At 45.6% G+C, this 13727-nt stretch overlaps 1 protein-coding gene and 1 long non-coding RNA gene across 6 annotated transcripts in view; one reads left to right on the top strand and one right to left on the bottom strand.

The window, feature by feature from the left end:
- The window catches only part of LOC116944204 (teneurin-3-like), a 456734-nt gene that overhangs the window by 15386 nt on the left and 427621 nt on the right, over window positions 1-13727 (bottom strand). For all 5 annotated transcript variants that reach the window (XM_076068250.1, XM_076068253.1, XM_076068251.1 and 2 more), the window contains 2 exons: window positions 10041-10918; window positions 1816-1994 (listed from right to left, as the gene is read on the bottom strand). In XM_076068250.1, coding sequence (XP_075924365.1) covers window positions 1816-1994; window positions 10041-10918 — 1057 coding nt within the window. The remainder of the gene's footprint in view (window positions 1-1815; window positions 1995-10040; window positions 10919-13727) is intronic.
- Window positions 7591-11500, top strand: LOC142925352 (uncharacterized). Its single transcript, XR_012942330.1, has 2 exons — window positions 7591-8441; window positions 9992-11500. It is a non-coding gene; the product is annotated as an uncharacterized LOC142925352 (long non-coding RNA).

Below are 13727 nucleotides of genomic sequence, written 5' to 3'. Positions count from 1 at the left end.
TGTGGGCTGGTGTAACCAGGAGGTTCCTACCAGTATAAAGTATGGCTAAGTTGCTACCACCTCGGAGTACTGCTTAGGGAAGTCTTACGGTTTTGTGGTCTCCTTTAAGGTATGATAATTGGGGCCTCTACGTGCATATATTTGCAGCTGCTCCAGTAACCACACACAATTTTAATAATAGGAAAAAAATAAAACCAACTATCGGTTAATCTGCCACTTTATGTCACCTAAGCCGTCCCGCCACAAACAGACATGCTTCCTTGCAGCAGCAAGTTTGCACTGAGGAGCAGGATCACAGCCGCTGTGAGTGGCGCCACGGTGGCTAGGGGATGTTAACTCCCTCGCCTGGTATATAGGAGGTCGTGGGTTCGATCCCGACCCTGACGCCTGCTGCTGTATATTTGGAGTTTGCAAGTTCCCCCACGTGGTCTCGTGGATTTTTCCCCGGGTCCTCCGGTTTTTCCCTCCACATTTAGAAACATGCGTTTTAGAGTATTTGGCTGCTATAAATTTCCACATGATAAGCCACTTCGTTGAGCTATCATTTGTGGCCAGGTCGCTTCTGAAAAATAACTATGTAGCTCAGTGGGCCTTACACCTGGTAAAATAATAAATAGCTTAGTTTAAGTTTAGTTGAGAGTATTGTGGGTATCCAGGCACCGACAATTGCTCAGACATGGCTAAGAGACATCTGCAACACCTGGAACTTTTGGAGTCATTATGTTAGAGTTAGTGTTTTTCCCCGTTCAGCAAGGTGACATAAACTCTGATTACGCTGACTGACAATGGAACATTTAAGCACGCGGTGGCGCACAGTCGGCTCAAGTACTGAGCTAGTAGCCAGCAGCAGAAGGCGCAGATTTACTACAATAATTACGCAAAGGGTGCAGAAGGGCAAACGACAAAAGTTCAATGCTTTCATCAATAGCACTGCCCGAACGAAGAAAACATCGAAAATACGTGGCCTATTATGTTTTGAACTTTAAATATAAATAACATTGATGAAGTGGCGGTGGTGGGGTGCAAACTTTTATGTATGTTGAACTTCTTTCACACTCCACGTAGGCAACCGTGTTAATTGGAGGTGCGGGAGAAAGACAACGAACTAAACACCAAAAGCAGTTCTGAAGAAATTCGTTTTCAATCTTAGTTTAAAAGTGCTATAGCTCCAGTGTCTTCCTGACATCGGAAGCAAGAGCGTTCCAGACGGCCACAGAAGCGCATCTGAAAGCGCGCGATGCGGTGACCGTCTTTGTTCGATGGCCGACATCGAACAAAGACGGTCACCGCAGCTGCGAGGATGACCGGAGATCGCGTGATGATGGTGTATGCTCTTTGATGACTTCACAAAACCCATCTGTGGTCTACTCCAGGGGTCACCAATCCCCGGGCCGCACAGCAGCAGGAGGTGTGAGCGGTGAGTCCGCGCGTGGCCAGTCTATTATTATATTATTTATCACTTCCATCCGCGCCTCTTTCCCGCACTGCGCACTTGTCTCAGTCACAGTTTTGGTAAGCCCACAAGCGAACTTCTAGTAACCACAATGAGTTAAAAAACAAACGTCGCTGGAGAGCTTCTTTGAAAAGGGGTGAAAGACCCAATGATGACCCCCATCCCCCCCCCCCCCCCGGTCCGTGAAAAAAATTGTCTTCCACGAAACCGGTCCCTGGTGCCAAAAAGGTTGGGGACCGCTGGCCAACAACCACCGGGAAGCAATCGCTAGCAGGACACCCCGAGTCGGTAACCGGGTGGCCGTGCCCCCACTGGGCAGGGCGATGCGGTCAGAGCGTGCCGGTGCGTGCGGGCGTCGTCACCGCGGTCGAGGCTGTAGACGACATCGACGCGCGACAGGTTCGTGGTGAGGGTGAGGTCCTCGTCGGCCCCCGAGGAGTCCACGTGGACGCGGTGCCACGAGCCGCCCGCCTCGGCCCGCAGGCTGCTCACCACGCCGGTGGGCGAGGTCACGTTGGTGAGGCGTCCCGTGCCGTCGTAGCTGTGGGCGGTGCGCGACAGGGACACGGCGGACGCAGCTTGGTTAGCGAGGTCTGCGTGGCAGCTGTGTGAGCGGCGGGGGGGGGGGGGCGGGGGCTAAGAAGCCAGCAAGCATTAGGCCCCTGAATTTAATTTACTAGCTTTTATTCATGTATGAATGTATGTATGTTGAGCGCCTTTCGCACCGTACGTAGCCAACCGTGCTAATCGGAGGCGCGGTGGGAAGGAGAAGAAACGTAACACAAAAATCAGTTGTGAAGAAAATAGCTTTCAATCTAGATTTAAAAACGCATGTCTCGTAGCGGCTTCCTAATAACGGAAGGAAGAGCATTCCAGACGGCCGCAGAAGCGCATCCGAAAGCGCGCGATGCTGTGACCGTCTTTGTTCCATGGCCAGCCGAGGATGACCACCGATACAGAAAAAACCTCCCACAGCCGGTCTCTGTGCGGGAGCACAAGGCCACGACTCGCAGAGCGTGCGGTGGGCCGGCTGCGAAACGGTGAACCTTCGCCCTCGCGTGTCAATCTACCACGTGCTCTGCTCGGGAGTCACCCCGTGCTCGCTCTCTTGGTTTTTTTTTTTGGTAATAAAGAAAACGTCAACGCAAATATACATTTCGTTTACTGGAGAAAAAAAATGTGTGATTAACTCGAAACAAAAAGTTTAGCGTGCCGCCCATGTGAAAATACGTTTACCCGCTGAGATGGGTTCTGTTGCGGTGCAGTTATGCAGTTGCAGCGAAGATAACAAATAAAGAGACACGAGTTTATTTTGCCTAGGAAAAATAATATTAAATAACATTTATCTGCCTGTGAACCTTTTTGGCTAAATGTATTTCGGTAACATTTACCAAGGCAGAAAAGCCACTGAACTGGAAATGAAACCAGATTGCCAGGAAAAAAAAACCCCATTGCATACAAGAGAATAACACTCAAACCTCTGCACAGATAGCTTTGAAAATCCATTGCAGTAGCATCGCAACCTGGTCACCTTCCAGCCTATAATCACATCAGGCATATTCACATGGCTAGCTAATTGCAATTCGCTATATGAACCAGACATGGCGATCTCATGCTCATTGTTGGCAGCAGAGTGAAAACAGCATCTGAAACGTCAATATGAATATGTAACAAAAGTCGACTCCAGTCCTGGAGCTTCGGCAGGCATGAAATAGTGGCTCTGGACAAACCATTGTCCTCGGCAGGCCGTGCACAGGTGACGTGCGTTGGGGAGCCATTACTCTTGGTTCTTTCGGTAAAGTCACGTAGATAGAAAATATAAAAACAAATAATAAAATAAAATGAAAATAATAAAAGCAAAAAACCCACGACGTTTCGATCGCAACACAAGCGGCCTTCATCAGGTGGAGAGAAGAGAATAGGAATTCCTGCAGTCACGAAAGTTTGAAGTCAAAATGTTACCACCGTGAGAGCTAAAATATGAGGAGTGTGCAAAGCCACAACAGGCGATGTGAGGTGCGGAGCCGTGACAATAAAGGTAATATAACGTGTGCGTGATTCAGTGAACCTGCTCCTGAGTGAAGATGAAACGAGGTGTTGATGCCTTTACACCGATGCGTACGTTCGTGTAACACACGAGAGGTGAGCACATCCGCAAAGGTTTTGAAAGAGATCGTGATAATGTATTTATAGGGAGGAAAAAGATGAGCATTGAGCCTTTCGGAACTATAACGTTCATTATATTTTAATAAAAATGAACATGAATAATATAATTCATTAACTTTCCATTCCGAGTTTTTTTTTGTTCCCTTTAAAAGCAGACATTGCTTATATGTGTGGATGTTGAGCGTACACGTTGGAACATAAGACCATTACTGCAATGCGGCATTAAAATGGTTCCGGACTGTTTTATTTACTTAGTGTGGTCATGGTGATACAACTAATTTATAATTTACAGCTCTTATCAATGCTTTTCTGTATGAAGGCCACCCACCCCACACCGTGTCAGTCATGAGGGCTATTTGACTATACTTCACTCCGCTGATCAGTGAGAACTGGCTCCAACAAAATAACTCACCACCAATTTTAGCCACGGCCGGGAATCCAACTCAGGTAAACCGGGGCTCACAGTGCAGTACACTAACCACTCACCCACTGCTCCACCCAGGGAATGGTAATACAATGGTAATGATAGTAATAATAATAAAACAATTTGTATGCAGACCAGGCCTGAGCTCCTTCAAGTGAACCGGATACGAGTGATTGGACAAAGCACAGGCGTAGTGCTGCACTGCGCTCAAATGTGGCGTGAGAAATTGTCAAAAAATAGTGGAGTCATTCAACGATGCTCGCAACGCAGATGCGCAAAGAGACTGCACTATCCAGAAATCCTAGTCTTTATAGAATATGATTAACGTTTAATAATAATACTAACTTAATGGAATTCCTGCATGCGTCTCTTAATGAACAAAGGCAGAAACCATCCCTCAATATTCTCCAGTCACTACCCTGTCAAAACATCTGTACCAATGCAGGCTTTTTGTTACGCATAAAAAATATATATGAAGGTTGGGCAAATTATGTCCGTGAATCAATTACATGCATGATGCACTTGATACAAAGCTTCAAAAGAGGAGAGGATGAGACAGAAAAAAAACTACTTTGAAGATTTCATTTCAAGGATTATTTTTCATGCCTGTTTCTTGAAATTGAAAAACCTTTACATAGATTTGTCCCGTAAAAGGGGCGGTGAACTTTATCAACAAACATCAACGCTGTCAGTGTAATGGTCATTTTGTGGCATTGATTTGACAAGCAGCAGACGCCGCCTCGTGATCACCTTCACATCCTTTGTTTAAAATGCCACTAGTAATTGTGAGCTGTGAAAGGAAAGTATTTCTGTCGCCGGATCTTGCCAGATAAAACAAAACTGACAGAACGGTTTCATTTGGCACAACCTGCCAACATGCTGAAAAGGAGGGGAGGCCCTGTCACGGAATGCCTGGGCCGTCTCGTGCACATGTGGCCTGAGTCAAAACATCCCAATGCTGAAAAAATACCTTGAAAAGGACTCAATTAGGATTATACAGCAGCAACATCACCCCCTACTCTGAAAACTTGGCAGTGCCCTCTCGATAGATAGTCTTGAGGTTTCAGTGAAGCCTTCCTGGGTAAACGAGCATCGCCATAATAACTACAAGTGGTGTGCAGTATGTGTGCGCTTTTCTCCTTGTGTATGACTATGGCATTTTGATTTCACCAGTATCTTTCCTAAATGCATATGTTGACAATCGTTTGCTGAGTGGGTGATGTCTGGAGAACGACTAGTTGGGCTCGAACCAAATGTGAAAAAAACACATCAAACTGGCTTGCAGTGTGCACAGTGTGTACACAACCATTCACACCACACATACCACTACTCATATAACACAAACTCCTGGTGTGCACCACAGTGCATTCCAGATTTTCAGATGAAGCGAAAAAAATATTAATACTGGGCCAAGATATGAAATTTATGATGATCTAATTTGTTGTTTCGTCAGCATGAATACTTTGTTTGCTGTAAATGAGCTGAAAATCTGAAGAAGAAAAACTAATAATCTGAAATTGCATTTGCAAATTTCGTTGTCTATTTACATATAAATGTTTTTTAATCTTAATTTTGTAATTATATTATGATCAGTAGATTTTTTTTTGTCCCAAGCTGACTTACCCTACAGGAAATGCATTATTTAATATTGATTCACGCCCGTGAAAATATATTCGTGTTAATTTTTCATTTTACGCAGTTAATTTTGTTTCGGATTTATATTTGCTTCATTGCCGATACTTTATTTAATCGGTTGTGCTTTTGCCCTTTTGGTCACCTAGGCCACTCTTGCAAATGAGACTCCTGGTTCCTGCTCTCTTGAATTCTCACCTGGTACAAAATAAACGTGCAACTTGACTTTGAAATCCATAAGAGAGGTTTTGGGGTTTTTCTTGGGATCTAAACCAAAAAAACACTATTACGGATAATATTTGTCGCGAACGCCTACGTGTTAAACTGACTCTGAAAGTCTTAAATTGAAGAAAAATCCACGTATTATAAAACAATAACAATCGCAGTGTATGCCTTTGTGCTGGGAATTGCAACTCCTGTATTGGTATGCACAGCAGTGCATATATATTTAAATGAGCACACTGCAAAGCCCTTCTCATATTCCATAAATTAAGGAGTCCTTTCACCAACGTTAAACCACAGGCCACATTTTACATTGACCCTGAAAAATAAAAATGGAAGTTGGTTAACGTTTCGGTTAATGAGGTGATTTCGTCAGGAATACTTAAATTAGTTGGGGGTGGGGGGGTGTGAATGCTCTTTTGATACATTTGGCAACAGAGGCCTCGCAAGTGTTAAGTATCTTTATTATAGCACTAGCGGGAAGTACCCGGCGTTGCCCAGGGGGAAAATATATTTCAAAACTACGCTTAAAAACATAACATATACATACACAAATACTAAGCTATTGCGAAAGCCCGGCATGCCATTTGTCTGTCCATTTGTTCATCAACAAAATTATAAGAGGCTTGCAGAAGTCCAAACATTTGTAGAAAGTGGGGGGTAAATAGTTGATCTAAAATATTTCAGAAAATTGTCGATCAGTCCACCCCCTCAAAAAATATGTTTACCCCCGCGTAGGCATATATACCTACACACCCTACATACAATAGAGTGAGTAGTATCTAGTGACTATAGTAGTATTTGACTCTACAGTAGGATCTGGCTCTACAGTAGTATCTACTGAGTCCAGTAGTAGCTACTGACTGTATAGTAGTAACTACTGACTGTAGTAGCACCTACTGACTCTACATTATCTATTGACTCAATAGTAGTATCTGCTGACTATAGTAGTAACTACTAACTGCATAGTAGTACCTGCAGACACTATAGCAGTATCTGCTGAATATAGCAGTATATACTGACTCTATAGTCGTATTTGCCGACTCTGCAGCAGTATATACTGACTATAGTGGTATCTACTGACTATAGTAGTATCTACTGACCCCACGGTAGTATCTACCGACTCTATAGTAGTATAAACCAACTCTATAGAAGTAAATACTGACTCTACAGCAGTATCTACCGACTCTATAGTCGTATCTACCGACTCTGTAGTAGCGTGCTGACTATAGTGGTATCTACTGACTGTAGTATTGTGTATACTGACTCGATAGTAGTATCTACCGACTCTATAGTAGTTTCGACTCTATAATAGTAACTACTGATTATAGTACTATCCACTGACTGTAGTAGTATTTACTAACCTTAGTAGTATCTACTGACAGTAGTATCTACTAACTGTACAGTAGTATCTACTGACTTTATAGTAGTATCTCCTGACTGTATCACAGTATCTACTGACTGTAGCAGTATTGACTGACCATAGTGGTATCTACTGACTGTAGTAGTATCTTCTGACTCAGTAGTATCTGCTGACTCTATAATAGTATCAACCAACTCTGTAGTAGAAATGTTGACTTTACAGTAGTATCTAATGACTATAGTATCTATGGAATTTGTAGTCATATCTATTGACTCTATAGTATCCACTGACTATAGTAGTAACTATCAACTTTACAGTAGTATCTGCTGACTATAGCAGTACCTGCTGACTCTATAGTAGTATCTGCTGACTATAGCAGTGTGTACTGGCTGTAGTAGTAGCTATACTAACTCTATAGCAGTGTGTACTGGCTGTAGTAGTAGCTATACTAACTCTACAGCAGTGTGTACTGGCTGTAGTAGTAGCTATACTAACTATATAGTGTGTACTGGCTGTAATAGTAGCTATACTAACTCTATAGCAGTGTGTACTGGCTGTAATAGTAGCTATACAAACTCAATAATAGTACTAACTTCACAGAGTGTAGTGGTGAGGCCTAGTCCCGTGCAGAGCCCCCTTGCCTCGCCTAGATTGCCCAGCCAGCCGAGGTGGCACCTTTGCAGGCTGGGGCTGGGCTGCTACGCCCCCACCATCCCCCACCCGCTCTACAATAATATTATCTAAGGACTATAATAGTAGTATCTACCGACCCTATGCACACATTGGGGAGAAGAGGACATCACACTGTGAAGCATTAACCTCAGCGTTGTGTATTTATTTAGCATTTTTTAACGCGGATGAGAATTCCCCCCCACCGGTCGTGTTGTGCGTTGCTAGGGCAACCACCACCACAGAGTCGTCTTTCTCGCGCATGCGCAGATGCATGTTCTGGCGCCACCCTGTGCTTATAAAAGTAACAAAAATTGTTAATTTAACTACTTCAAAGTTGACAGATGTGAAATACGAATAGCGCTTTGATCGTCCCGGAGCATACGGCGTGGTATCCGTGTACTTTTTTGATACGTAAACCCCACAGTTTCTCAGTTAAAAAACGTTTTTAGGTACCCGCGCAGACAGACATGCAGACACACGGACGGACACACAAAAAATGACTTTTAAAGGTAAGATTTGCGAGGCATGGTACCCGTTAATTAGCGTAACGTTGAAAATGTAAATATCCATTTAACACTCATCCAAAAAAAGCTCCTCAAAACTCACAACTGGTCTGCCACTGGACATAATGTCGGATACTCTGTCCAATGTTTAACATAATAAGATAATACTCCCACAATAAGCATATGTTATGGTTGGTGCCCATCTAAGATGGGTGCTCAAAACGTTTTGTAAAATAAATACACAATAAAGAATTGCCGTAGCTAGCCATTGCCCCGTTTCAGTCTTTAAAATGTGAGTCTCCTTTTGCATAATTTGATACTGTCATACCTCTTTGCAGCATGCAAGAATATCTGCACATATGCAGAGTAGTAAGCCGAGATTCTTGTATTGTTGCAGGCCCAACATACAGACGATGTTAGGGCATTACAAGGTTTTTTTTTTTCAAGCTCTATCAGCACTGTAATAAGTGAACTTGTAATTTGACATTATTATTGCTCACTAGTAGATATTCCGTTGGTTTGCAACAGATAATGAGAGATTGTTGTCATTTTCATGCTCTTCTCGCAATCCTGTAATCAGAGCACGAGCATTAATCTGCTCCATTATCCAATGAATTGCACTATAATATTAATTATGAGTAAAAAAAATGTTCAATCGAATAAAACAAATGATTGAAATTATTACTTTATTAGGGGCACAAATTGAAAAAGATAGAGACATCTAAAATTAACCGTGTCAGTCTTCTGTGTTCGTTACTCCCACCTCTTCAGTATCTCTATTAATTGCCTTTTGAAATTCTTCCGCCCTTTCAATTCAATTCGATGTTAATTTGTTACACGGAAAATCCAGTTGAGCCAGTTACCCAGCTAGTGGCAACGGCCCGCAGCCACTAACAATAGACTTGTTGTTGTTGGGGTGTAGAGAGAGGAGCCTAGGCAGCAGCCAGTGATGAAATTCGAGGCATATGATTTTTTTTAAATATTAGTATGATGGTATGGTGGTTTGCACAATGAACGACGATACCGGCGACCCGAGTTTGACTCCTGGCCATTGTTAACAATCCGTGGTGAGTGATATCCGGACTAGTTCTGAGGAGCCCCTTTACCAACCCACGCTAATCAGCATGGTGAAGTATGGTCAAACGAACTTAGTGACCAACACAGCGTGGGAAGGCCTTCATCCAGCAGACTACGTCTCATGACATGACACAATTAGCAACTTCTGCGATACAACAAAAGTCAAATTTGAATTGAATTGTCCACCTCTCGCCCCTCTTGTGGTCCTCATTCCCTGCCGAGGTTAGAAAACGAACCTGGGTACACCTTAACTAGCTCCTGGTTAGGGACGAAAGCCTACCCAGAGAGCACATTCCCCTGTCATATTGATGTTATCGGCATCTGCACCTAAGATTAGTACAGTTGGCTATGTACGTTGCGAAAGAAGTTCAACATACATTAATTCATCTGTATGTGTCCTCTGCTGCGAATGTTGTTTTGGGTTCAATAATATGAAAAAAAAGAGCAGCTGCATAACCTCTCTACCCTTCGTGTCACAGTGGCACGACGAGCCAGCTTCTGCGGGTGCTCCAACCGGGGCGGACTCACGTGTAGAAGGTGGTCCAGCCGTTCTCGTCGCTCCTGGTGGCCAGCAGGCCGGAGCTGCCGTGGTAGGTGAGGAAGGCCAGCTCGGCCCCCGGGGCGGCCACGCCCTTGAGCGCGCCGTTCACGTTGAGCGTCAGCGTCAGGTAGAGCGAGTCGTCGAGCACGATGCGCAGGGGCGCGCCGCCAGAGTCGCGGCGGATCCTCGCCGTCCGCCCGCTGCTGCTGCTCACGCCAAGCAGCTCCCGCTCGGCGCTGTAGCTGAAGCTGTAGAGGACGTCGCCGCTCACCAGGCTCTGCGTGCGCAGGTGCAGCCCCTCCTCGCTGAACACGTACACCTCCTGGTCGGCGGGCGACGCGATCTCGTACTTGCCGTCGGCGACCGTCGCGGGGCGGTTCTGCCTGACGGCGCGGATGCGGATGTTGCCCAGGTCAGCGATGTACAGCGTCGCGTCGGGGCACACGGCCAGGGCGGTCGGCGAGTTGAGCCGGGCGTCCTTGGCGTAGCCCTCCTCGCCGGCGAAGCAGTCGCAGCTCAGGTCGCCGTTGCAGTCGCAGTCCACGGTGGCGCCGGCGAGCAGCGACATCTCGCCATCGCTGGACACCTGCCACACCTGGTGGATCCTCTTCTCGTCCGTCTCGCTTATGTAGAGCACGCCGGCGTGCGACACGGCGAGGGCCGTCGGGGCCTGCAGCGTCGCGTGGCGAGCCGCGCGGATCGGCCACGGCTGCTCGGTCGAGTGGAACGGGCAGTGAACGGGGCGGCCCACGGCCACGCGGACCTGGTGGTCCTCTGTCACCTGCAGTACGACGTTGTTGTCCAGGATGTAGAGGGAATTGTCCAGAGGACTAATGGTCAAGGCCGTAGGCCACTCCAGTCGGATCTGTGAACAGCACCGTGGACGGAATTTTAATGTTCGTACGCGAGGTGTTATATGTATACAGCACAATAAGCGTATGTCAGACCACAGCCTGCATGGAGCAGATCTCATACTCAAAGAGCTCATTTATATATGGCTGGTTAAGTTGCCGCTTTGTTAATCATAGAGCCGTCGAATGAAACAAAACAAGCGAGGTGCAATAGTCTGCACCTGAATGCAGCTAAAGGGGAGACAAAAATAAGAATTGATTCTTGAATCCAATAGCGGCCTGGATTTCTGACAATTTATGGAATTGCCAGTGGCATGAAGGGGGGGGGGGGGAGGTTGATTAATTGTTATGCCCCTCGTTTGTCTACCGGAGCTTGGGGGTGTAGTTGTGGTGCTCAATGGGTGCCCTCCTATTAATCACGCTTACATCCCAAAGCTCGTAGGGGAGATGCAGGGAATTATAAAAAAAAGCTCTCCTCTCAAATTACGACACAGGTGCTGTTGTATTTACACAATAAAATGAATGTTGACAAAAAAATAAGCAAGCGTATAATTACCGACTCAATGGCGTGACAATAAAATTAGTTTTTGAGTGCACGAATAGTTTTGAATGATTGATGCACCTGAAAGTGAAAGATTCGGTCAATACACATGTAAGAGGAGCGATGTAACAGCATGCTAATGTTGGCAACTTTGGCAGTGCCTTTAAAAAGTAACATTTTGCCGTCTTGGGACTATATTGTATTAGGAAATACGTTTCTTTACATCCATCTAAAATAAGCTGCGATTCAGATTATTATATTGTGATAGGATTCGGGAGCAAAGCTATCGTAATGCTCGCATGTATATAACGCGAGGCCTGTTGAATGCAAATGTTTAGGTGTGCATACGAAAAAAAATCCATTATGAAACACGCACTTGCTAAAGGGAACGTGCGATGCATGTGCCGTATGCAGCATGAACTGCTACCGTGAAATTGTAGACCAAAGCTTGTGCGATTTCATGCCTCACATACCACGTAGGTACACAGCCCTTCCCTTTACAATGCCCCCCCCACCCCCACTGTACATGCGTACAGGTTACACCTACTGCTCCGCTATGCACCAGATGTACATGCACAAAGAAAGTCTGACCGTACAATGCATAAACAAAACGCAGATCATTTTTAGACGCTATACTTGCACCAATGTGAAAGTTCAGCATTTTGCAAGCATCGGCCAAGCAGCCACGTGAGCATAAATGGCAAATGAAATGCCACATTGTTGTCCAACACGAACGTTGCATACTACTACTGCGCATGCATGCATACATGCATGCATATAATCTATTTCCGCAGAAACATTGCAGCGGGGCTCCCGGCGGACGCAAGATGTCTTCATCAAAGAAACAGGCCCGTGAGGGGTCAACATTCGTGGGCCCTCGCTGACAAGGTGCTCATTGTCCAGTCATTTGTGGACGGGCGATTCTTGACCCAGGGTGGGATAGTTGCCACGGGCACGGGTGCTATCCTGCCGTCAAGGAAGTTTAATGCAATTTCCCACACCGTCTCTCGAGGGACTGAAAACGCTTCCCATCATGTCGTCGGAGAACGAGCATCTAATTACCAACAGCTACCGATGTGATATCTCACCAATAGCCGCTGGGCCAATGGAAACTGTCTGTGGACGAACGCTTATTGTTTTTTTTTTTTATCGGCTATTCGTACGCGAGCCAGTGGTGGTGATTGACTCGGGGATGTAGGCGTGCATTTCGGTTCCCCGCACGTGCTCCCCTTGCAGGAACTTGGGGTTTGTCTGCTTTTGGCTGCCCTCTTCTAGATGGCCATGGACCCTGAGCCTCTAATAGTTATAGGTGTTTAGTTTGTTGTGTTTAGTTTGTTGTGTTTAGTTTGTTGTTCCCCCCCCCCCCTCCCGCACTTCCGATTTGCACGGCTGGCTATGTACTCTGCGAAAGAAGTTCAACAAACATCCTGTACACACAAGGGTGCAACCTCCAATGTCTTGCGCGTGCCATTGTTTGCAGGATACTCTCTGTGAGTGAGTGTTTAGGCCTTTTATTCCATATTGTCCAGATGTCTTGGGAGAAGTGGGAGTACCCACACTTTACCCCCCACCGAACCCAAAGTGCCGATTAAACCTAACTGGTATTACCCATTTAAAGCTTTCGTGACTGCAGGGATTCATCTTCTGGGTTCTTTCGGTAAAGTCACGTAGAATGGGAATAAAATAATAAAAATAATAATAACAGAATAAAATTCTCACGACGTTTCGGCCACAACACAAGTAGCCTTCCTCAGGTGAAGAAACAGGACTGTCCGGAAGACATCGTATCGCTGTGTATTAAGACAGCGCTGTCTTCTGGACAGTCCTGTTTCTTCACCTGAGGAAGGCTACTTGTGTTGTGGCCGAAACGTCGCGAGAATTTTATTGTTATTATTATTTTTATTATTTTGTTCCCATTCTACGTGACTTCACCGAAAGAACCCAGAAGATGGTGTTACCCATTTATACTGCTGGGTGGACAGAGGTGGCGAAGCTTCAAGAAACTTTCCCAACCTTGCTGCCCTCTACTGTGAGGTCTAGAGGTCACTTGAAGGAAACTCAGAGGTTGCTTTGCGTAAAATCGCTGCTGTCTCACACACGTTGGGCTGCACTTCTCCTCGACAGATGCCGAAAGCACAACCAGGATAAACTTGAGGGTGGGAAATGTATATATGTTTTCGTTTGTTTCAACTGCTGCACTGGGAGGATGAACCAGCGACCTCTGGATTGCAACTCTGGTGTACTCACCATTACGCCTAGGCAACGTCCCGGGACTCTCATCA

This window comes from Petromyzon marinus, chromosome 20 (genome assembly GCF_048934315.1).
Source record: "Petromyzon marinus isolate PM22_M1 ecotype Great Lakes invasive population chromosome 20, UKy_Petmar_22M1.pri1.0, whole genome shotgun sequence".
NCBI classification, from domain to species: domain Eukaryota; kingdom Metazoa; phylum Chordata; class Hyperoartia; order Petromyzontiformes; family Petromyzontidae; genus Petromyzon; species Petromyzon marinus.
This window is presented reverse-complemented; position numbering and strand designations above follow the sequence as displayed.